The sequence below is a fragment of the Lacerta agilis genome, chromosome 1 (genome assembly GCF_009819535.1).
Source record: "Lacerta agilis isolate rLacAgi1 chromosome 1, rLacAgi1.pri, whole genome shotgun sequence".
NCBI lineage: Eukaryota > Metazoa > Chordata > Lepidosauria > Squamata > Lacertidae > Lacerta > Lacerta agilis.
Window position 1 is genome coordinate 32,414,821 of NC_046312.1, and position 25,314 is coordinate 32,440,134.

At 42.9% G+C, this 25,314-nt stretch overlaps 2 protein-coding genes across 2 annotated transcripts; both read left to right on the forward strand.

Moving 5' to 3' along the window:
• The first annotated feature begins 5,190 nt into the window (after positions 1-5,190).
• On the forward strand, positions 5,191-18,204 carry EAPP (E2F associated phosphoprotein). Its single transcript, XM_033143722.1, has 6 exons — positions 5,191-5,308; positions 9,350-9,531; positions 10,159-10,257; positions 13,508-13,631; positions 15,287-15,409; positions 17,051-18,204. The coding sequence occupies exons 1-6, from the start codon at positions 5,235-5,237 to the stop codon at positions 17,325-17,327; spliced, it is 879 nt and encodes a 292-aa protein (XP_032999613.1). The 5' UTR covers positions 5,191-5,234; the 3' UTR covers positions 17,328-18,204.
• Positions 18,205-19,085: 881 nt separating this feature from the next.
• On the forward strand, positions 19,086-24,838 carry SPTSSA (serine palmitoyltransferase small subunit A). Its single transcript, XM_033143733.1, has 2 exons — positions 19,086-19,255; positions 23,642-24,838. The coding sequence occupies exons 1-2, from the start codon at positions 19,153-19,155 to the stop codon at positions 23,743-23,745; spliced, it is 207 nt and encodes a 68-aa protein (XP_032999624.1). The 5' UTR covers positions 19,086-19,152; the 3' UTR covers positions 23,746-24,838.
• Positions 24,839-25,314: the final 476 nt, after the last annotated feature.

The window sequence follows — 25,314 nt, forward strand, 5'->3', positions numbered from 1 at the left end:
ATTGTCTTGTGAATTTACAATTTTCTTCACTTCATACTCTGGTGTTAATTTTGTCGGTTCCCTCCTAAATACCATAAAATATAAAAGATAAGCACACACAGAACCCCTACAGAGTTTCTCCATTCTTTATGGAAAGAGCAGCTCTCCATGCACAAAGGTAAGAATGTTTGAAACTTCTTCCACTGAAAAGAATAAGCAATGTAGAATTTCAATGACGGATACTGTTTCATACATGATTACTGTTTTGTAGGAATACAGGCTAAAGCTGCAACCTGACACTTACTTTCCATTGACGACTTCCTTCCTTACAGTATAGCTCTGTAAGGCTTAGATTTCAGCTTGAAAATAAAGAGCAGTGTATCAAAAGCTTGGATTTTGATTGTAATTGCCAGGCCTAGATTTTGAATCTACAGTGGTACCCCGCAAGACGAAATTAATTCGTTCCGCAAGACTTTTTGTCTTGCGGAAATTTCGTCTTGCGAGGCACCGTTTCCCATAGGAACGCATTAAAATTTAATTAATGCGTTCCTATGGGGAAAAAAGTCCGGGGGCCCCTTCCGACCGTCACCGGAGCCTCGCCGCGCCGTGTTTTAAAGCTACAGGGAGCGAACAGCAGCACTGCTGTTCGCTCCTTGCAGCTTTAAAACGCGGCGCGATGAGGCTCCGGTGGGGAGAGGCGGCTTCGGATCGCGCACGGCCATCCAAAATGGCGGCGCGATCCCACTCCGCCCCCCCGCGCACCGGAGCCTCGCCGCGCCGTGTTTTAAAGCTAGAGGGAGCGAACAGAAGCATTGCTGTTCGCTCCCTGCAGCTTTAAAACGCGGCGCGATGAGGCTCCGGTGCGCGGGGGGCGGCGTCGGATCGCGCACGGCCATCCAAAATGGCGGCGCGATCCCACTCTGCCCCCCCGCGCACCGGAGCCTCGTCGCGCCGTGTTTTAAAGCTGCAGGGAGCCAACAGCAGCACTCCTGTTCGCTCCCTGCAGCTTTAAAACGCGGTGCCGCGCCATTACAGGGAGCTGTAAAGGCTTACCTTTTTCTCCGGTCGGGAGGGGTGTTGTGCATCGCATCCATCTTGGATCGACTGTGCATGTCTGGAGATCGCAGACATGCACAGTCGATCCAAGATGGATCGGGTCCATCTTGGATCGACTGTGCATGTCTGGAGATCGCAGACATGCACAGTCGATCCAAGATGGACGCGATGCACAACACCCCTCCCGACCGGAGAAAAAGGTAAGCCTTTACAGCTCCCTGTAATGGCGCGGCACCGCGTTTTAAAGCTGCAGGGAGCGAACAGGAGTGCTGCTGTTGGCTCCCTGCAGCTTTAAAACACGGCGCGACGAGGCTCCGGGGGGCGGGGGGGATCGCGCCGCCATTTTGGATGGCCGTGCGCGATCCGACGCCGCCCCCCCGCGCACCGGATCCGCGTCGCGCAGCGTTTTAAAGCTGCAAGGAGCGAAAGCAGCACTCCCTGCAGCTTTAAAACACGGCGGGGCAAGGCTCCGGGGGGCGGGGGGGATCGCGCCGCCATTTTGGATGGCCGTGCGCGATCTGACGCCGCCCCCCGCGCACCGGATCCGCGTCGCGCCGCGTTTTAAAGCTGCAAGGAGCGAAAGCAGCACTCCCTGCAGCTTTAAAACACGGCGGGGCAAGGCTCCGGAGGGCGGGGGGGATCGCGCCGCCATTTTGGATGGCCGTGCGCGATCCGACGCCGCCCCCCGCGCACCGGATCCGCGTCGCGCAGCGTTTTAAAGCTGCAAGGAGCGAACAGCAGCACTCCCTGCAGCTTTAAAACACGGCGGGGCGAGGATCCGGTGCTTACAGTGGTACCTCGCCAGACGAATTCGTCTTGCGAAAAAGAGCCATAGACGAATTCGTCTCGCGAGTCAACTAAAAACTCGCAAAACCCTTTCGTTTTGCGAGTTTTTCGTTGTGCGAGGCATTCGTCTTGCGGGGTACCACTGTATTGTAAATTTCTAAAGGGGTGGACAGGAAGATTTTGTTGTTGTTAACCAAATCCTGTTTACTCATTGCTGCAGGTAGTGATGGGAAAACCCATACAAGGCAAAATTCACCCTTCTCTAAGGATTCTTAAAATTACTGGAGCCCTCTCATTCTTCCTAGATGAAGGCTAAAGCCAAAAAAGCATTTCCACAAGTTGCATGGTACCGAAGGAGGAGGTTATGTGTCTCCTCTGAAGACAGAAGCTCGAATCTCCTGGCACCCCACCTATCATAGCCTGCTAACATCTACCCTCTGGTGAAGGCACATGCCCCAGTACAGAGCACATGCTTTCCATGCAAGAATATTCTAGCTTTGATTCCTGCCATTTTTAGTTAGAAGGATTAGGACAGACTTCCTCAGCCTCGGCCCTCCAGATGTTTTGAGACTACAATTCCCATCATCCCTGACCACTGGTCCTGCTAGCTAGGGATCATGGGAGTTGTAGGCCAAAAACATCTGGAGGCCTGAGGTTGAGGAAGCCTGGATTAGGAGATGATGGGGAAACTCTGCCCAAGATCTTGGAGAACTCCTGCCAGTCAGAATAAACTATAATTGGTATAAGACAGCTATATATGTTTTCTGGCTGAGGCCTAGAACTTATTAAGCAGCAGCAAAAAATTCCGTCTCAATCTTCTGTTAACAAAATAATAAAAAATTGATATTATACTGTGTCTTCCTTATTATTTTGCAATACTAAAAGCGAAACCTTGGAACTTGCACCTGGTATCACATTAGTAACCAGTGCAGTTCCTTCAGCAGAGTTTTATAGAATGTGAATGGGGCACCTCAGTCAACAACTTAACTGATGTATCTTGTGGACTGAGCCCAAGAGAAGCCCCACATACGAGTTCATTGCAGTAATCCGGTGTTGAGGTTACCAATGTCAACACCATGGTGGCCAAGCAGTCTCGGTTTAGGAACAGCCATAACTTAACAAAGCTCATGAAAGGCAGTCCTAGACACTGAGGCCTCCTGCTTTTCAAGTTACTAATATGGGTCCAGGAGCATCCCCACCCTCCATTACATATCTATTCCTTCAGAGGGAGTGCAACCCTATCCAGAACAGGCAACTCACCTGTGTCTCAGACAGTGACCTATCTCTTGAGATGAATAATGAAATCAAGGAAGCATTCAGAAGAAGGTCTGCTGTAGTAATGAGGGACATCAACTACCCCAACTACCCTCACATAGACCAGCTACTTATGTGTTCTAGTCATGACAATGAGATAAAATTTATGGGGCCTGCCTGGTGTTTTTACATGAGTAGAATGTGTGCTTTTATTTAAAATGCATCTCTGGATTATTTGTGGGGCATAGGAATTCGTTCATTTCCTGCCCCCAAATATAGTCCGCACCACATGGTCTGAGGGACGGTGGAATGACCTACAGCTGAAAAAGGTTGCTCATCCCTGATCCAAATATTCTGTCAGTTTCATTTCAAGTAATGAACCAATCTTTCTTTACTCTTCTTGTGTGTGAACTTCTTGTGGGCATAAGGTTAAGGGTAAACACATAACAAACTCACATTTTAAATTCCAGCAAAAAGTCCTAAACTTCTTGGCAGTGGGTGTACATGTGACGTGTGGATTCCAACACACACCTTGTAAAAGTGGGGAACACATGATCCTCTACTAGTCATGTGGTGCATATTTATAGGATCTGGATAATCCCTTTTATTGGCTTTGAGGTCAAGGATTGATTTGAAAAGGCTGGTTTTTTGTGTGTGCCTTAAAGTAACTAATATATAGTTCCTCAAATCAGTCTTCGGTTCCTGTTAGGAAGGATAATCTTTGTTTCTCCAGGATCTCGTAGATGGGGAGACATCAGCAAGTAAATGCTTATCTGTGTTGTAGGGTCCTTTTGCTCTGGGAGGGGAGGGAACAGAGGCCTGTTGTCTTTATGTCTTGCTTCTGGGCTTCCTATCAGCATCTAGCTGGTCCCTGTGGGGCTCTTGGACTAAATAGACATGGGAGTCAAATGTGTCCTATGAAGCCTCTCCAGCTGGCCCCTGGGACTCCCTGCACATTACACATCTGCTCCCCAGCCACCTCCTCTCCCCAGTCCATGAACCATGATCAGCCCTTGCTTCACATCCTCTATGAGTGGAAAGAAACAGATCAGTGCTTAGTGACTGGAAGTGGGAAATGCAACAAGAAGGGGCTCGTGTTTTTGTCTTGAGACTAGCATATTCAGAAGTTAACCTCAGAGAGATGCTCGAAATGGTAAAATGAGAATAGCAGAGAACAGGACTTGATCCATAATGAGATTCTCGGCTTCTGCCTTTCAATTTGAAGGACATTTCTTTTTCCCCAGCCCACAAAACAGGTAACAGGCAAAACAGTAAGGAATTATGGAGGAAGCCATCTGTGGAGCATTCAGAAAATGTGCAGCATGGAGCACACAGAGACGTTTGTAAATCCCAAAAGCATGTAGGAAATGTGTTGTAAAGTGGGAAAATGAAATTCTCCATTACTCACAACACTGATGTTCGCAAAGTAACAGCAAGAAAACATGACTAGTGCACAGTGAAGCATATAGGCCTAGGTATCAGTCACAATTAAATATTAGTCACGATATCCATACTGGGACCGTGTAAAGTGTTTCACTCATAGAGGAACGCTCACTCAACATGAAATAATCCACACAAGTGAGAAACCATTTACATGTATGGTGTGTGGAAAGTGAACCTTTCTAGTGGGCTAGGAGCAGCACACTGCAATAAAAGTGAAATACTTAACTTGCATATCAATGCTTATCTCCAAACGATGCATCTGTCAAGATATGAACGTGGGCATCCTATCCCATAAAGCACCGGAGAAGGTGGATTTAACTGTGCTTGGAGAGGAAAAATTAGCTTGCTGCAATCCTCTCTTCTATCAAACGATGGAAGTTCACAGCAGTCCCGTCCTTTTTTACATTGGTAACCACAGGAACGGGGAAAGCCGATTCCTTAACCTTTGAAAAGCCAGCGTTTGGAACTTAGCGTGGATAGATGAATCCTGCGGACTGCACGTGTGATGAGACGATCACCCTTTGAGCAGATCGGGACGCCGGAACGACCGCTGCTGCTGGCGGGGTCCCCCTGGAACGCTCGCTGTAAGCGTTGTAGGAGGCCGGACAAAGAACCAGCGCCAAGCTTGCCGGAACCGGAAGAGACGGGGAAAACATTTCCTGATGGACCGAGGTAGCAGGAAGCGGGTAGGGATCGCTTGTTAGGAAGAGGCCGCCATGAGCCGACTGCAGGAGGAGGATGACCCTTATGTGATTGAGGAACCGAGCGATGAGGAGCCGGCGCAGAGCAGGTCGAGAGAGATATATAGGGGAGGGGAGGCGGGTTCTCCTTTTCCGGTCTGTGTTTGCGGGGGACGGAATTAGTGTGGACGTAAATGGACGTGTGAAGGGGGTGGAGTTTCCTCTTGCTCTCTCCGTAAGTTACATAGCTGTCAACTTTTTCCATTTTAAAAGAGAAATTCCCTTATTCTGTATAGGATTCCTCGCAAGAAAAGGGAAAAGTTGACAGCTATGAAGTTAATATGGATAATATCTCTGAAATCGCTCAGAAAGAAATGGTCGGGATGTTCTATCCTCACCTGGGTTTTGGTTTGGTAAAACTTCCCTCCGCTTGAGATCTCCAAATATTTCTTTATGGTTCTGTTTTTTAAAAAAATTGAAACAGGGGCTTCAAGTTTCAGGAATCGCCCCTCGGTGTTATTTTGGGGGAATCGGCACGCTGTTATTTCCTTCTGTTATAACCAGTGCTTTTTTCTAAAAAAAAAATGTTTAGGGATACTCACATTTTCCTACTTATATTGAAATACTGCCCCTCAATGAGGCCAAACTTAGATTCACAAAATGTTTAGGCCGTATGCGTACCCCTGTGTCCCCCAGAAAAAAGCACTGGTTGTAACAGTTCTCAGGGTCAGCGTTGTATTCATTTAAATAAAGATTGCTGTTCATTAAATTTACAAAAATAAATAGGCAGAGACTGGATATTATCAAATTTACATGTACACACAAACACACACTTCTCCAATGACTTCCATGTTCTGTTCCCCCCTGTAGAAATAGCAAAACATGGGTGTTTCCATGGCTCCATAATTATTCTTTTCCCATTTAGTAGCCATTTAACCTAGACCGAGAGCAAATGCACTCTGTGGAGCTTTTATCCCTTAATAAGAGGAGGGGTGTGTGCTTCCCAGCTGCTAGGTGAAGTAGCTTAAAATAGAACTGAGACTATGGAATCAGGTGGGTACCTGACATACATGCAACCTTTGCAGTGCTGTAAAATGTATCTGGGGATGCAGCAGACCTAGATAGGTAGGCAGGCTGAGGTGACAGACACCAGATTCTAGACATATAGATAGGAAAGTATTAATAATAATAATAATAATAATAATAATAATAATAATAATAATATATTTATACCCCGCCCATCTGGCTGGGTTTCCCCAGCCACTCTGGGCGGCTTCCAACAGAATGTTAAAATACAATAATCTATTAAACATTAAACAAGTATAAAGGAGATCTACTGTGTACTCAGGAGCACTTTGTCTTAGGTCTCCCCAAAAAGATTCTTTTGTGCGTGTTGAGAGGAAGGCAACTGAACAAACTCAGAGGTGGAGGTAATGAGATTATTGCAGACAAACAGGAACAATGACTTTGGTGACTTTAATTGGCAAGGTCTAATGGGACCCAGGTGGCGCTGTGGGTTAAACCACAGAGTCTAGGGCTTGCTGATCAGAAGGTCGGTGGTTCAAATCCCTGCGATGGGGTGAGCTCCCGTTGCTCGGTCCCAGCTCCTGCCCACCTAGCAGTTCGGAAGGACGTCAAAGTGTAAGTAGATAAATAGGGACCGCTCCAGCGGGAAAGTAAATGGCGTTTCCATGCGCTGCTCTGGTTCCCTGCTCTGGCCACATGACCCAGAAGCTGTCTGCGGACAAAAGCCAGCTCCTTCGGCCTATAGAGCAAGATGAGCACCACAACCCCAGAGTCGGACACGACTGGACCTGATGGTCAGGGTCCTAGTGCAAGCATAGGCAGACTTGGCCTTCCAGATGTTTTGGGACTACAATTCCCATCATCCCTGACCACTGGTCCTGTTAGCTAGGGATCATGGGAGTTGTAGTCCCAAAACATCTGGAGGGCCGAGTTTGCCTATGCCTGGTCTAGTGCCTTAGCCTTCTTTACTTTCCTAATAATAAACAAGATGCCAGATTTGGCCACTGATATTAATTATACCAGAAAGATATGGAGGTGTCATACACCCCAGGTAATGTGGTTGCTGACCTTGAGCCAGACATCCTGGAGAGGGAAGTCAAATGGGCCTTAGAAAGCCTCGCTAACAACAAGGCCAGTGGAAGTGATGATATTCCAGCTGAACTATTAAAAATTTTAAAAGATGATGCTGTTAAGGTGCTACACTCAATATGCCAGCAAATTTGGAAAACTCAGCAGTGGCCAGAGGATTGGAGAAGATCAGTCTACATCCCAATCCCAAAGAAGGGCAGTGCCAAAGAATGCTCCAACTACCGCACAATTGCACTCATTTCACACGCTAGCAAGGTTATGCTTAAAATTCTACAAGGCAGGCTTAAGCAGTATGTGGACCGAGAACTCCCAGAAGTGCAAGCTGGATTTCGAAGGGGCAGAGGAACCAGAGACCAAATTGCAAACATGCGCTGGATTATGGAGAAAGCTAGAGAGTTCCAGAAAAACATCTACTTCTGCTTCATTGACTACGCAAAAGCATTTGACTGTGTCGACCACAGCAAACTATGGCAAGTTCTTAAAGAAATGGGAGTGCCGGATCACCTCATTTGTCTCCTGAGAAATCTCTATGTGGGACAAGAAGCTACAGTTAGAACTGGATATGGAACAACTGATTGGTTCAAAATTGGGAAAGGAGTACGACAAAGCTGTATATTGTCTCCCTGCTTATTTAACATATGCAGAATTCATCATGCGAAAGGCTGGACTGGATGAATCCCAAACCGGAATTAAGATTGCCGGAAAAAATATCAACAACCTCAGATATGCTGATGATACTACCTTGATGGCAGAAAGTGAGGAGGAATTAAAGAACCTTTTAATGAGGGTGAAAGAGGAGAGCGCAAAATATGGTCTGAAGCTCAACATCAAAAAAACTAAGATCTTGGCCACTGGTCCCATCACCTCCTGGCAAATAGAAGGGGAAGAAATGGAGGCAGTGAGAGATTTCACTTTCTTGGGTTCCATGATCACTGCAGATGGTGACAGCAGTCACGAAATTAGAAGACGCCTGCTTCTTGGGAGAAAAGCAATGACAAACCTAGACAGCATCTTAAAAAGCAAAGACATCACCTTGCCGACAAAGGTCCGTATAGTTAAAGCTATGGTTTTCCCAGTAGTAATGTACGGAAGTGAGAGCTGGACCATAAAGAAGGCTGATCGCCGAAGAATTGATGCTTTTGAATTATGGTGCTGGAGGAGACTCTTGAGAGTCCCATGGACTGCAAGAAGATCAAACCTATCCATTCTCAAAGAAATCAGCCCTGAGTGCTCACTAGAAGGACAGATCCTGAAGTTGAGGCTCCAGTACTTTGGCCACCTCATGAGAAGAGAAGACTCCCTAGAAAAGACCCTGATGTTGGGAAAGATGGAGGGCACAAGGAGAAGGGGATGACAGAGGATGAGATGGTTGGACAGTGTTCTCGAAGCTACTAACATGAGTCTGGCCAAACTGCGAGAGGCAGTGAAGGATAGGCGTGCCTGGCGTGCTCTGGTCCATGGGGTCACGAAGAGTCGGACACGACTGAACGACTGAACAACAACAACAACAACAATTAATGAGCTTAAAAAAACAACTGTGCTGGGTTGTGGTTTGTTGTTAATATTCAAAGCAATTTACCTGTATCACACTCCCTGTTTACCTTCCTCAATCTGCTGGAGCCTGTTCCCCATGCAGGGGAACACCCTAACTTACTGAGAGTTTGAGATTGGTTACCCACACTAAGTTTAGCCAGCTAATTGAAGCCATTCCTGAAGTGTGGCTGCTGTTGCATGCTGACAGCTTCTAGGAGGCACAGGTGAGAGCTGAGTGCAGGGTGGAGGACCAAAGGTGTCCCCCACCAGATGTACCACCCCCAGCACTCCATACACCCCAGTTGTCACTGTGTACAGTGCATAGTACAAACACCTAACTTTTTTTTTTGCTATAGAGTTAATATCAGTAAATTTATTCAATTCTAAGTTTTTAAAAATCATTTTCTCAGTATTTAAAAAAAAACCTTACTTTTGTTGTGTCTGTAATAGAGTTGCCACATTTATCTTGGAATGACAATCTTCAATGTTTTATCATCTTTTAGCTCTGAGGATGAAGTAGATGTGCTCTTGCATGGCACCCCTGATCAGAAGCGCAAACTAATAAGGGAATGTCTCACTGGAGAAAGTGAATCTTCAAGTGAAGATGAATTCCAAAAGGAAATGGAAGCAGAACTGGACTCCACCATGAAAAATATAGAGGGCAAGTGGAAATCGCAGCTTACAGGTAAATCTCTAAACTGGGGGAAAATAGGAACTTGCTGACAGCTGTCTTCCTGCACTTCTTATGCTGGACTGTTGTCAGTTTTGTGCTGCTGCTTCAGTTCACTCCCCTCCCCCTTTAGAGGCTTTACAGCCAAAACCATCCCCTTCAGGCTACATTCTCCCACCTGGTGCCCTCCAGATGTTTTGCACTACAATTCCCATTATCCCTTACCATTGACTATGCAGGCTAAGGGCTGATGGGAGTTGTAGTCCAAAGACCTGGAGGTGGACAACAGGTTCGAGAAGGTTGCCTTACAGCACTTAATTCAGGATGTGTGAGGTACTTCTAATGAGAAACGAGGGAGAGATAAAGCACCTCATACCTAGTTTCAAAGAGGAGGGTTTTCTCATTTTGAGTGAGGTATAAAGAAGTTTAACCTGTGTAGTCAGAGTCTCATTGGCGTGCAGTGGCTAATATCGGAATGCGAGCTATAAATTCCTACTCATCTCTGAAGTAGAACTGCAGGGCTCAAGGAATTTACTCCCAGGTAAGTGTGTGCAGGCCTGCAACCTAAGTGAAAATGTAGATCTCCTTCTGTATAATGACCCCATGTTGACTACGTATTTTGTGTTATGTTTTGTGACTCAGGCAGTACGTCTAACGCTGGACAATCTGGAGCAGGTTCCCCTGCAAAGTACTATGATGACATTTATTTTGATTCTGATTCAGAGGATGAAGACAAAGTAGGTAAATAATTTGTTATTTAATGCAATTATTATTGCTTCCTGCATCAAAATTCACTTCTGCTTTTGGCGTATTTCCTTTATTCACAAGACTTCCAATGAATGAGCTCTCAAAAGGTAATAATATGCTGAAGCTTTGCCTTGTTTGATTGTATGAACTGAACAGCAGGATAATGTACCATATTTTTCCATGTATAAGACTAGCCCCCCCCCCTAAAAATAATGTCAAAAATTAGGGGGCAACTTATACATGGGGCCATCTCCCCCTATTTTCTTAAAACTGAGTCCCCCAAAATAGGGGGCGTCTTATACATGGGGGCGTCTTGTAGATGGAAAAATACGGTATATTTTAAATTGTTGGCAGAAGCATTTAACTATCAGCACCTGCCTTATCTGCACAGGGAATATTCCACATTCATTCTCTGAAGTTGCTACCACAGAGAAAGCCCTTTTGGTGTTCCAACTCCCTGCAATGCAGAAATACTCTTCTATAAGCTGTGTTGTTCTAAGAAAACAAATTCCTTTTTATTTTCCTTGTAGCCATTTTGGTGGGCTATGAGGCAATGCTAGCTGCTTAAAAAGCTGTACAGATTTTTCATCTACAATTTTGGTAGGACCCAAACCAACGGTCCTGAGAAAGGAGACATTAGGAAGAACTTTCTGACAGTAATCTGTTTGACAGTGGAACAGACTCCCTCGGAAGGCGGTGGACCCTCTTTTATTGGAGGTTTCTAAGCAGAGATTGGATGACCATCTGGCATGGATGCTTTAGTTGTAATTGCTGCATTGCTGGGGGTTGGACGAGATGATCCTTGGGAGTGCCTTCCAACTCTACAATTCCATGATTCTATTCCAGTTTAATCCTTCCCTTATTTTGAGCAAATGAAGGAATTCCTCCTGATGTAGTAAACTAACTGTACATAAAGCTACTAAATAAGCTATTTAATGCCTCGCATCACGGATGCTATTATTTGGTGTCAAGGCAGCTGACCTTGTGATTGAGACTACTAAATGCCTTCATTCTTCTAGAAAGATGAATGAATTTCCTGCATCCTCACACGCCATGGTAAATGTCCTCCTTGAGTTTGCTTAGTCATTGGTCTCTGGAAATCAATTGTACTTTATCCTGGGTCAGATAAAGATGAGCTTTTTGTCCTGACACATAACCGCTTTGCTCTTTCTCTCGTCATATAAGCAATGAACCCAAGCACCTCTAATTAACATAGTTTCCCAGTTAAAATAAAAAGGGAATCTAGTTAATTAGAGGCTTCTTGGGTTCATATCTCAAGAAGCAAAAGGGATTGTGTATGTGGACAAAAGGCTTTTTCATACTTTGTCTTTTAAGGCCAATATATGATTATATGACTACAGCTGAATAAGATAGTATATTTAGAAATGTAGAGTGGGTTGTAATAAAACATTTATCTACAATATTGCATTCATTGTTGTGGCAGGATTCTTATTTTTTTTTAGATTCTTGACAAATGCCTCTACCAAATCTTTACATTCTACATAAATGGCATAATTTCAGAAGTATTCCACATTTCATAGAATTGTAGTGTTGGAAGGGACCACAGAGCTCATTTAGCTCAACCCCCTGCAATGCAGGAATCTTTTGCCCAGAGTGGGGCTCAAACTCATGACCTTGAAATTGAGTCTCATGCTCTATGGACTGAACTAACTCCTGTGGTAATAAATGTGATAATAAAAAGAGATCCCCATTATGGCCTATTTTGTGTTTTTAATTTTGTTGGAAGCTGCCCAGAGTGGCTGCAGCAACCCAGTCAGATTGGCGGCATATAAATGAAATAATAACAATAATTTTCCATTGCACCAGTCTTTATGTGAAACATGTCCTGGAAAGCAATCCTGAAACACCCTGATTTCTAAATAGTTTATCTAAAGATCAACACAGTAATCTTGTGTTGCACAGCAAACTTAATTAACACCATTGCCAAAAAGGATAACCAGTTTAGTTGTGTTTAACAAGGACAAATCATTTCAATTAAAAATAAGTAAAGTAAAAACTTTTAACTAGCAAACACGAACTTATATAAAATAAAAATGGAACTAAGAAATAAAGATACTGTATTGTGACAGTTTGCTCATCTAAAATACACCGGACTCCATTAGAATGCATTGGCTCAAAATAGTACAAAAACTGCAGACTTCAATGCTTTGTTAGCACTAAAAGGAACTCAATTTCACTGTACATCACATTTTGCTTCCAAACAGGTATACCTTCCCTGCCTCCCTTTCGTACTTTCCTTTTAATTTGGGTATTGTGACCAAATTGTCATGCTCACTTTCTTCAGGCTTTTGGAAAATTTATGGAACCTTTTACTCTGTAGATAAAGGTGTTTGTGCAGTAAGATTTGCTGCCTGCTTATATTGCACTTTTGCTGTCTGAAGCAGCATCCATAGATTCTGCCACTTTCATTTCACTTTCTTTTCATTTCAATCCATAGATTCTGCCACTTTCATTTCAATCCATTCGTTCTTTACTCCTCTTGTGTGTGAATTTCTTCTGGGCACAAGGTTAAGGGTAAACACATATTCATAACAAAGACCTACATTGGCTCCCAGTACGTTTCCGAGCACAATTCAAAGTGTTGGTGCTGACCTTTAAAGCCCTAAACAGCTTCGGTCCAGTATACTTGAAGGAGCGTCTCCACCCCCATCGTTCTGCCCGGACACTGAGGTCCTGTGCTGAGGGCCTTCTGGTGGTTCTCTTGCTGCGAGAAGCCAAGTTACAGGGAACCAGGCAGAGGGCGTTCTCTGTAGTGGCACCCGCCCTGTGGAACACCCTCCCACCAGATGTCAAAGAGAAAAACAACTACCAGACTTTTAGAAGACATCTGAAAGCAGCCCTGTTTAAGGAAACTTTTAATGTTTAATAGATTATTGTATTCTAACATTCTTTTGGAAGCCGCCCAGAGTGGCTTGGGAAACCCAGCCAGATGGGCGGGGTATAAAAATAATTAAAAATTAATTTTTTAAAAAAAAATAAGTTATAACTCTGACGAAAAGATCCTAAAACCTCTCAGCTTAATATTGGGAGTGTGCATAGGAAGATACACACACGTGGGTTCAGATGCACATCTTGTAACAGCTTCAGGCTGTTCTCCCAACTCATGGCAGTGCCATTCACCTTGTTAGCATGTAACTTTTGCAAGGGAGGCGCATTACCAAATAGGCTTCTGGATTGTTCTTTGGGGTTTATGTTCTAACTTTACCTTTGTGAACTTGAACAGTTGCTCCAGAAACCAGAAAAAAAAGGAAACATCAGCAGCGCCGAATTCCAACTAATGATGAGTTGTTCTATGACCCAGAAGAAGACAACAGAGACCAGGCGTGGGTGGACAGGAAGAGACGGGGGTAAGAAATTGAGCATTTCATTTGAGTCACGAGAATACTTGTGTTTGTGGTCTTCGACTCAGGTTCTGCTTCTGGGCTTCCCATACGCATCTGGCTGGCCACTGTGGGAACAGGATGTTGGACTAGATAGGCCTTCGGTCTGATCCAGCAGGCTGCCCGTACGTTAACTCTACACATTCCTTATTTTCTGACATTGTTGCAGCTTTGTTTCTAATTATAGGGATATCAAATTAGCCTTAACACTCAGTTTCCCACCTGCACATTTCTCTAAAGTGAGTGGGAATTATCACATGCTGATACTATGTTGAAAAAAAAAATCATATTTTGACTGTTGTTAGATTTTTTTTAGTAATTGAACAAATAGTACTCCTGCAAAAAATTCCACTCAAACATTTGATGGGATGGTATCATGAGGAACTTGAGACTTTTTTTTTAAAAAAAGTAAATATTTCTATTGAAAAATTTCAACATAGAATACAATAAAAGTCAAACTAATCTAAAGAAAAGAAAGAAAATAAATAGAAAGATCAAGAGATAGAAGGGCAAGGGGGGATGAATACAAAAGTCCTCTATCACAATTATATCATATCCTTTCATCCATACAGAGGAAAGTAGACCCTCCTAGCTCTGGGAGCTTCTATTTCTTCTCCCAGCCTCCTGCCCTGGAAGACCCTTTCTACCCCGCCTCCCACACAGGGCCCCTCATCTTCTAAAAGTTAAAAATAAAAACAACTAAATTAAAGAGAAGAACAAAGAGGGTCTTCCAATTCTCTTTATCTGTCAATATATATCATTGAAATTATTCAAAGCATGCACTACAGAATAACATTAGTTATATCATATTATATAGCTACTTATCAATCTGCCAGACATGTATGAGGAACTTAAGTCTGATTAGCATTTACCTGCAGCTTGGTGGGAGCTTTTTCTTCTTCTCAAGTGTAAGCATTGGCTTTCCTTTTGACCAATTAAGGACATGATCATTGGCTCTGCCTGTGTGGGCACCACCCATGTCAGCACCTTTTTCATGGTGGTGTCTGTATATGTTCCTGGAGTGGTGTGGAGTTGCTCTGTACAGTATTTGGCATTAACCATACCTATTTGTCCCTGTGTGCGTGAAATAATTTTAAATATAAGCAATGTGGTTAAAATAGGGAGAGATACAGGTCTATGGGGATAATGCATGCAAACTTTTAATTTGGGGGTTGTCATTTTGGAACAGGATCGTGTAATCATGTGTCTAGGATTGACAACAAAAATGGATTTTATCAGCTATTACGTGGTAGTTTGAAGACCTTAATGTTCTGACGACATTTGAACACACTTTCTATAAACATCAACTTCATTTGGATATCTGTTCAGACAATTGGAGGGCATATACTGATCTGTTTGTTGAAATTAAGATGTATGTATTGATGTTTATCATAGTGAATATGAACTAGCAATTTTGTTTTGTTTTCTCCCCCTTTTGTGGTGGTTTAAAAAAAAATTCAAAAAGAGGGAAAAACATTTTTTTAAATGTGTTGGGACTGAGAACATGCAGTGCTTGCGACTGTCATGCTCCTGGCATGCAGTTTTGGTATACACCAGTTTCGGTAAAGAAGCCGAACCAGTAAGAATGCTTCTCCTGACCTATATATACTGTCTTGTTGCAGGTATCATAGGTTAAGAAGTCTTCACTCACAACAGCCACAAGCCAAACTTCCTGCCATTCCCAGCAGTGACGCTGTTTTGAATTGTCCTGCTTGCATGACCACACTGTGCCTTGACTGCCAGAGGTAATATTTGAGCCTTAAGAAACTTGTGATGAAGGTCCAGCTATCACAGATGAGATAAGCTAGTGTTTGTTAATACAGCAACCATGTAATTTCAACCATCTCTGTCCTGTTTTCATGGACTTGCCTTTCATTAACTAGGATGTTGGTCACAAACGAACAACCACACCCCAAGCCAACTCCGACCTCTCTCACCGCCAAACAAGCACAAGCAAACAACAGAGAACCTACATAAACAATGCTGACACCAAACCCTACTCATATCAAGTAAAAAAGAAACATAGTCACCCCACCCCACCTACCTCCCCGTCCCACCCACTTCTTCCCCCCTTTCTTTTCTAATGTCTCACCAACACAGACTTATAAAAATGTTATATGGAAAAATTCGAAAGAGACAATGTACTACCTTTGAAAATCTTTAATAAAAATATTTTTTTTAAAAAAACTAGGATGTTGGTCAGAATATTGTCCCAATGTTTAAAGGGAGTTAAATTCAGGGCCCGATTTAGGTTTGATGAGGCCCTAAGCTACTGAAGGTAATGGGGGCCTTTATATGTCCAGCTGTCCTTCGTCGACAACAAATTGTTGCTGTTTTTTGTGTTGAATATATGCTATATGGTAATTTATGGACCTAATAGGTATCTAAAGCCATTTGCACATAACAGATAGGAGCCTACACAACACAAAACACTGTTGCTGTATGTAGGTTTTATTTTATTTGTTTTTTATCTTATATTTTGGAAATGTACATCCAGATTTTTATTTTTATTTTTGGGGGGGCCCCAAGAGAGTGGGGCCCTAAGCTATAGCTTGTTTAGCTTATATGTAAATCCGGCACTGGTTGTCAAACATTGGGGAAGTGGGAAAGGATTTTTTCCTTGGGAAATGTACAGTTTTTGTTCAGTGGATTTACTTTGTATAGGCGAAACAGTGACTTCCGACATGAAGTGCTTCCTTTTTTGTGCTTCTCTTTTTAAATTTAATAATAAAAGCCAGCTTTAAATAGATTTCTGAATTTGAAAAAGCAACTTCATTCTATTGTGGCTATAACCAGATGTTGTTGGACTCCAGTGCCCATCAGCCTCAGCCAGCCTGATCAGGGATGAGGGATGATGGGAGTTGAAGTCCAACAATGTCTGGGTGCCCACAGGTTAGCCACTCCTGCAATAAGCAAAGCTAAGAGCTTTAATTTTGGCTTGTTGTTGCTAATTGGGACCAGATTAATTTGAGGCACTTTGGTTGTTATTTATTTTTTGGGGTGGTGGTGGTGGTGGTGAGGTAGAATAGGCCCATCCATTGCTAAATGGAAAACCACTAGAAAACTACAGGGAGACAGTGACAAAATGATTATTATTATGACACAAACTTTCAGTGATAACAGTCCGCTTCATCAGATAGAACAGTTTGTTGACTACTAAAGGCCATGTCAAATAAGCTAGATAGTTTTTAACATGCTTCATACTCTTTATCTTTTTCTGGCTATGCTATCATGGTTACTCTACTGGAATTCAGACATACCTCTTTCATCTTTGCTTCTTAAATCTGCAGATCTCCTGGATTCAGCACATGTAGGGTCACCAATTTTGTAATATTTTTATCAGCAACAGATTATTGCATTCCCATTCCTTTTTTCCTTTTTTTCAGGCACGAATCGTACAGAACTCAGTACAGAGCAATGTTTGTCATGAATTGCACCGTTATCAAAGAAGAGATTCTGAAATACAAAGGCCCATTGAACAAACAGACAAAGAGAGGGCACAAGAAAATTAAACAGAGTAGTGAATCCATTGCTAGTCTGGAAAAACAGGAAGAGGAGGAGATATATCATCCAGTAAAATGTACTGAATGTTCAACAGAAGTGGCAGTCTTAGATAAGGATGAAGTCTTTCATTTTTTCAATGTTCTAGCAAGCCACTGCTAAGATGCAGAATTTTGCATTGGGTTAAGTTTGCATAAGAATTCAAAAGCCAAGGACTGTTCTGTTTCATTTGTATCGTCTGTTCAAATACACAATTAATCTGATGTAAAAATTATATCCTTGCCACACACCCTGTATTGGTAAAGCAAGTGAACTTTAGTTATATACATAGTTCGTGTTTTTAGAAGTTTCTTATGTATATAAATATTTTTATCCTGCTCTTTAGAATTAAAATGTTCTGATTTTGGGGGAATTTAGACCACAGACTGTGGCGTGGCTGCCTGTTAATATGTTGCTATAAGCATTACTGTAAGAGATGAGCTTTAGTTTGTGTAAATCATATATTGGTAGCACTAAATTCTGTTCAAGACTTGTTTTTTGTTTTCCATTCTTTATTCACCCCAATATTTTGGAAACCCTGTGTACTTGTTTCTTGCTACAATTTAAGGTTGGCCATCTTGTTCTCGTAGCAAGACTGCCTTCTCTCTCTAACATCAAAAAACTGAACACGTTCCTAAAAGCGGCATCCATATATCAATTAAAAACAATCACAGAGGTGTTCTTGGTTTCTTACCTATCAAACTCTTGTTTAAGTCCTTTTCTATAGGCTGTGTAAAAACTATAATTTAAACACACCTTTGAATGTGTTATAAAATGCAAACTAGTTGGTAGAATTTATTGTTGAAATGCTATTGTAAAAAAAAATATCGCAGCTTTCCCTGGAATAAATAATATGTAGAAGTGATAGAAGTATTACTGTCTTTTAGGTTCCAGGTGAAAACTTTTATTCTTGACTGTATACTTCAGCTGTATGTTTATTTTGGCTGTGATTGAGTTAGTGCAGCGTCTTTTATTTATTTCATAAAATTTATACACTGTTTGATTGTAACAAGCCCTCAAAGTAGTTTACAAAAAGATAAAAACAGAATCAAGAAAAAATTACAATACTTTAAAGCATAACAAAAAGTTAAACTACTAAAACATTAAAATTCACTTCAGCTTTCTAAGGATCTATCTGTTCATTGAGTACTTTGCTTTATGATCTTTTGTGAACTGCCTTGTAATTGAAGGTTTTAATAAATTTTGGAGTTGCGTCATCCATCGTTTGGAAGGTGGAGCAAGCTTATTTCCTTCTACTCCACTGGACCAAAACCAATGGATTCAAGTTAGAAGGAGATTCTGACTAAACATCCAGAACTCTCTGACAGTAAGAGCTGTTTCGACAGTGGAACAGACTCCCGAGAGAGGTGGTGGACCTTACTTCCTTGGAGATTTTTAAGCAGAGGTTGCGTGGCCACTTGTGGTGTATGATCTGTTTGAGATGCCTGCCTCGCGAGGTTGGGACTAGATGACCCTCGGCGTTCCTTCCAAGTTATTTAAGATTCCATGACATAGGTGGGCTATTGCCCTAATCCCGGAGGCTCTTAAGAGAAGTTTCGAGCCTCGCAACTCCATGAAAGTTGCACAAGTTTGCAGAGTCGAAGCCTCAAGCGCAACAGGCGCTTTCTTTCCCCGCGCTCCGGCGCAAACCGTGCTCAGAAGTCAAAGTCAGCTGCAAGCGACGGCCTCAAGGGCTACGAATCGACGGAGGTAGAACTAAGCATAGGTCGCCTGGGCGCGAGAGCGGGTGGGGGCGGGGCGGGTAGGCTGGCGGGGCGGAGCGAGGAGCGGCTGAGCCAATCGGCGGAGGAAGCTGGACTTCCCAGCCTCTTGGCCGCCTCCCCTCGGCCGCCTTTCCGCCTCGCCTTTTGAGCGGGTGCGTCTCTCTCTCTCTCTCTCTCTCTCTGGGCGGCGCACTCTGACGCGCGGAGGCGCTGCTGCCGGCGAGATGGCGCTGAGCTCGGCCTGGAAGCAGATGTCGTGGCTCTATTACCAGTACCTGCTGGTCACCGCTCTCTACATGCTGGAGCCTTGGGAACGGACGGTGTTCAGTATCCTTTCTGGTGCGGTTGAAGGGGAAGCCGTGAGGGGAAAAGGGCGCCGCCGCCGGGAAAGTTCGCGGTGAACTGGGCGCGGGCTGGGCAGGGCGCCGGCGGGAGGGGAAGGTAAAGGACGGCCAGGGGGAGGGAGCGGCTTCGGCCGAGAGGGAAGGCCGCTGGGCTCCTGAGGGCGGCGGAGGTGCGCAGTTAGCTGGGAGGGACTTGGGCCTGAGGGTATAGTGGTCGGAGTAGCCCTGTACAGTTCAGGTTGGGGGGTCGGCGGGAATAAATGTATATTTATGGGAATGTCGGTCAGGCCTGTTCCTGCCTGGGTGGAAGGTCGTGGCACACCTGAAGGCGCGTGTATCAATCATTCAATCTCTCGCTCCTCTTTCTTTCCGCCCTACCCTCGCAGCTCCCCATTTGCCCCCTTTCGGTGCACTTTTTACTTCGCCATTGCTCTGGGGTGTTTTTTTTTTTTTTGCAGGCTCTGCTGCTGCAGCCAACAAGTGACTGCTGACGTCTTTTTCGCCAAGCTCTGCTTAGGATGGATTCAGCTAAGGCTCGGCGCTTTGCATTGTCTGGTGACTTGTGTTTCAGTGTATCTGAAGAAGTGTGCATGCACACGAAAGCTCATACCAATAACAAACTTAGTTGGTCTCTAAGGTGCTACTGGAAGGAATTCTTTTATTTTTTTTGTTTCGACTATGGCAGACCAACACGGCTACCTACCTGTAACGTTTTGCATTGTGTACTTGCGGTTTTGCGGCTGTTTAAAGGAGTTGTGTGAGTTTCACCTAGAGTTCCCCGTGAATGATGGAGAAAAGGCAGTTCTGGTCAACGGATGGGGTCCTTGGGATCCGCCTTAGCAGGTGTGCTCTGGAGAAATGAGGACTTCAGTAACTGAAATGGTTCTGCACGACCCCTTTAATTTTTCAGTGACTTGAGAGAAGGGAATTAAACAGGGAGGGTTTGTTTTTTTAAAAGGTAAGAGGCTTTATGTAGCTTGGGATGCTGTGTTAAACCTCTTTGGGGAGGTGGTTAGAAGGTGGTGTTAGGTCACTGGGTGGATGGCTGTGCAACTGAGCGTTTATGTAGCTTGGGACTATAAAGCATTTGGGTTTGGGCAATTGTATTTCAGAGCTAGGGAAACAAGGAAAACAAGATACGTTGTGAATGGATTTGAGGGTGGTTTTTCACATGTGTGGTGGGCTATTGGCGCTATAGTTACCATGGTTTCCTATATGGGTTTCATTTCAAAGCGAGGTTGAGAATTTATGTTGCGAAGAAAAGCTGTTATCTTTCATGATAACTTTTGTGTGATTCATGAGAGATCAAGGCAAACCAATGAAGGGTATATATTTCTTGATATGTTACTGTTTATGCGCCAGAAACAAGGTCAAGATTCCTCCCTTGCTTGCTGTGTGTTATGATTGGGAATGATAAGGACACACTAAGCTATGTTGCCAGGCAGAGTAACAATACAGTGGTACCCTGTTTCTCAAACTTAATCCATTCTGGAAGTCCGTTCCAAAACCAGAGCATTCCAAAACCAAGGAGTGCTTTCCCATAGAAGGTAATGCAAAATGGATTAATCTGTTCCGGACTTTTAAAAAGAACCCCTAAAAAGTAATTTAACATGAATTTTACTATCTAATGAGACCATTGATCCATAAAATAAAAGTAATAAACAATGTACTGCAGTTACACAATCAATCAGTAGCTGAACTGGGTTCCACACAGTCATAAAAACAAAGAGCTGCAAAAAGACAGACAGACCTCAGACACTCAAAATGGAAGTGTGGCATTCAAAACGGAAGTGTGGCACTCAAATCGGAAGCGTAACATTCAAAACGGAGCATGTTCAGCTTCTGGAAAAAGTTCGCAAACCGGAACACTTCCGGGTTTGCAGTGTTTGGGTTCCAAGTTGTTTTGAGTACCAAGGCGTTTGAGAACCAAGGTACCACTGTGTTGTTCAAGCACATTTGCAAAGCTAAGCAGGGTCTGGTATAGTTTCAAATTGGATGGGAAACTGCCTGATGAGATTCTTGTATTGCGGGGGTTGGACTAGATGACCCTCAGGCTCCCTTCCAACTCCACAATGCTATGATTCTAAGATGTGAAGTAGTATCTATTTCACAGGACTACTAGAGTCTTTATACATTCTATCCATTTGCCACTAATGAAGTAAAGTGGCAGGAACAGATTCTCCTATGACCAAGTGTTTCATAATTTCCCTTTGATTAACTCTAATGGGAGGGAAAATAACTTTCTAGCTGTTCTGGGGTGTGTTGAGGGTGAATAGGACTGGAAGACAAAAGGTGAAGGAGTGATGGAGCTTTCCAACATCGCACCATTCTACATATTTGTGCTTATCTGTTGTTTTAAATTTTTTACTAACAAATTTTCAAATGGTCCATTAGTTCAAATAAGAGATGATAGTTTACCACTAATTTCAGTTATGAAAGTATACAGTATTCTGTATAAAATGTTAGATAAACAGTCTAGGCTCACTAGCCAATTTCCTATGTGAAATAGCTCCACTAGTTTTGGTCTACAGACTACTTTGTCATTGGCATTAACACAGCATAGTCTTCATTTTAAAAAGACTCTTGTGGTTTCATCAGCTGGCTTTGCTGGAAGGTGAATACCACATGATTTTGGCTCTTTAACCTCAGAGTTCCCTCAAACATGATGACCCTTAAGGTCATTATTTTGCTAATGGTGGTATTCTTCTGTTATATTACTGGCTTACTTTGTCATACTGATTGATAATATATCTGCAAAAATAATCATTATATGATATATGCTGCTGTTGGTGCATAAGTTACCCAGACAAAAGTGAAATGGTTGTGTGCAACTCACATGTCCACATGGTGCATTGCTGTAGAAGCCATTTTTGGTCACAGAAAAGCTACAGCTTGCTTCTGGTAATTGGCAAATGAGGAGACTCACTGTATTGTCAATGTTTACTCTTTGGAATTAGTGTATTGATCAGCAACTGGGCGTTGTCCCAGATCAAATTTGGTATATTGATAAGGGACACCTACTCTCCATTCCAGATGCTAAATCTCCTTTTCTTTCCCAAGTGACTTGGAGGGCTCTGTAGTGAAGAGCTGTCCTACTTGTTCATATTCCCCCCTCTTTCCTGAAGTCAGCATGGGTGGGGATAGGAAAAACGGTTCCTTCCATTGTGTTTGTGTGCACACCTCAATCATCTTCGGTACGTTTTAACTGCCAATGTGACATAACTCCTATCTACTTGCAGAACGCACTCATGAGTTACCGGTATGTTATGCTTCATTCAGTTCCTTTCATGAAGGAACTTACATACTGACAAAGCTATTATGTACTAGATTCCAAACACTCCATACTATTAATATTATTATTTTCAGGCATCCCCCCTATTTACACGGGTTATGTTCTGGGCCCTCGTATGTGTAAGTGAAATTGCGTAAAGTGGGGAACACCCTCTAAAGACCCTTTGAACTTCCTCTCTGCCACTCTCTCTTCAATCCATACCAAAAATACTGTATCCAAAAATATCCACAACTAGAATTGAAGCTCTGGGGCCAGCAGGAGGCTGGAGGACATGTGGGAAGGCAGCTACTGCTGTGGCACTAGGCCCCACACCAGTTGTTAGGTTGTCTCTTCCAGGCTTCCTCTGCTCTCACTGATGTCCTCTTTGGGCTCCAGAGAGCATCTCTTTGCGAGCCACAAGGACTCTCTACCTCTCACCGTTTATAGGTTTGAATTGAATTATTAGTTTTTTCCCCAGCTCTACACATACATGCAGTTGCATGTGAGTCAGTTGTGTGGGAGTGGGAGCCTGTATTAAATTTGTATACTGCCCTTAATCGGTAGCTCTTAGGACAGTTCACAAGATAAATGTAACTTTTGTTACATTGGCCCCTAGGGATTTTAAACTTAGGCCTTGTACCAACTTGAGTTCTACCTGAGAGATGGTACAAAAGGAAAAGCAACTGATGAGAAATAGAAAAATATATTGTGTGACTTCCTCTATTGTTAGTGGTAAGCAAATCAGGTTTTGTATATTTTTGGCCTAACTAAAAAGCTAGATCTGTTAGTGGGGCATAATTAAGTCTAAATACTTCAACTTAATGGGTTCAGTGATTAGGTTGAGTTTCCAAAGGTAGTTATTACTGTTTATTCAACTTTCAGTGTGACCTTCTGAAGTCCAGTGCAGCACTTTTAATTAGTATATTCTTCATTACTATGATGTTGCGCTGAGTTGATTCCAGTTAATATTCTGTATTAGTTCAGTTGTCTATATACAAGACTTAAATGTTCATATGGCTTAAGACATGGCTTTATAGCATTCTTGCACTGTGATTTTAATACATTGTCAATATGTGGTTTTCCTTTACTGCCATTCAGATTCCATGTTAGTATCAATCCTTGGAATGGCACTTTACACTGGCTATGTTTTCATGCCTCAGCATATTATGGCAATATTGCACTATTTTGAAATTGTGCAATGATGAAGAATGTATCAAGCAGTGACCAGTCAGAAGCTGAAGAACTGACCATCTACAATTAAGGAGTTCTACAGATGACGAGACAAGCAAGAAGTGATTGTGAACACAGCTGATAGTCACCACTAAGGGATGCAGTATGCCCTAAGTTTTGGTGGCATTTTCTTTCTTAACAAAAAATTCCTTGTATAGCAATTTGTCTATTAACATTGTGATTGTTTGTACCTTTGATATCAGTATTTTCTTAACTTTGTGACAGTCTCAGTATTACACTGTGAAAGCTTTTCTTACTGTAACTTTGAGTGCATTTTGCCTTCTATTTTTAATCAAAAATCATCTTATTAAATGGGGCTTAGAGCTTTTGCTATTGTATGGGTTATATGTGCAACTGGGTATATTTCTAGCTAACATTTTGTAAGAAAAAATGTTTAGATTCATATGGAGATGTGGATATATTCATGGAATCTTACAAAACCTTGTTTGTAAGACCTAACTCAGGTGCTTTAACTGCTATCTGGACTGTTCAACAGAATACTTTGGTATCATTCTATTTTGCTTTAGGAATAAATGGAAATGTTTTGTTCCATTTGGAGAAGAATAAGACCACTTGGCACTGCATGTATGGAACACTACTTTGTAAGAGGAAAGTGTGGGACCCAACTCCTGTCTGAACATAAAATCTTAATTTTATTTTATGCATGTCATCTGGAGTTTTGTGATAACATCTTAAAGCTGCTATTATAGCTTCTTACTGTACTATACTTTTGTTTGTTTATTTCCCAAGGAGCATATTTTAATATAGACTGAGTTCAAAGACCATGTCTATGGCAGTTGGCTATAATATAATCATGTCTGTATTGTGAACCCTGTATTGTAACTGTTGTCCAAACACCCTTGAATACTTAGACCAAATGACCAAAATATAATGTTTGATGTAGACTTGAGTTAAAAACCACAGCAATAAGGAGCTGTCTACTAGGCTGAAGTCTTGTCTTAGTTTTTATAGCTTTTTTCAGATTTCTATTCTGAAATGTAAGATGGCAGTTTTTAAGGTGTGGGTTCTTTTCCCCCCCAAAATAAAAGCTGAAAGCAGAGTTGATGCCTAATGTGGTAGTACTTTAATTTTAGGGGGCTGTATTGCAGGATGCAGAACCTTTGGCTGTTTACATGTGGCTGAACTCCAGCTCCCAACAGCCTCAGCCAGCATGGGCGGGGTAGTGAGAGTTTTAATTCAGTAACTTCTGGAGGGACAGAGGCTCCCCATCTGTGGTGTATTGTTGTACTGGATAATACTCTTTCAACAATGTTCTAGAAAGTAGACCGGCAGCTGTGCAGGGGAATGCTGAGCTGCTGCCAGAGTCGCCCTTGTCTGGGTTGCTTCTCCAGTGGTAGCAGAAGTGGTGGGGTGCCGCCTCTTGCATTTGAGGCCCATTTCATAGGTGGGCCGGCTCTGCCTACCATTAAACTCGGGGTGGGGGTGTTGAGGTGAATTCATATAATATTAAGCAAGGGAGCTTTCAAAAGTTTAAGCCAAGTCTGTTGCCCCTACACTGCACTCTTGAGTACGTATATCAG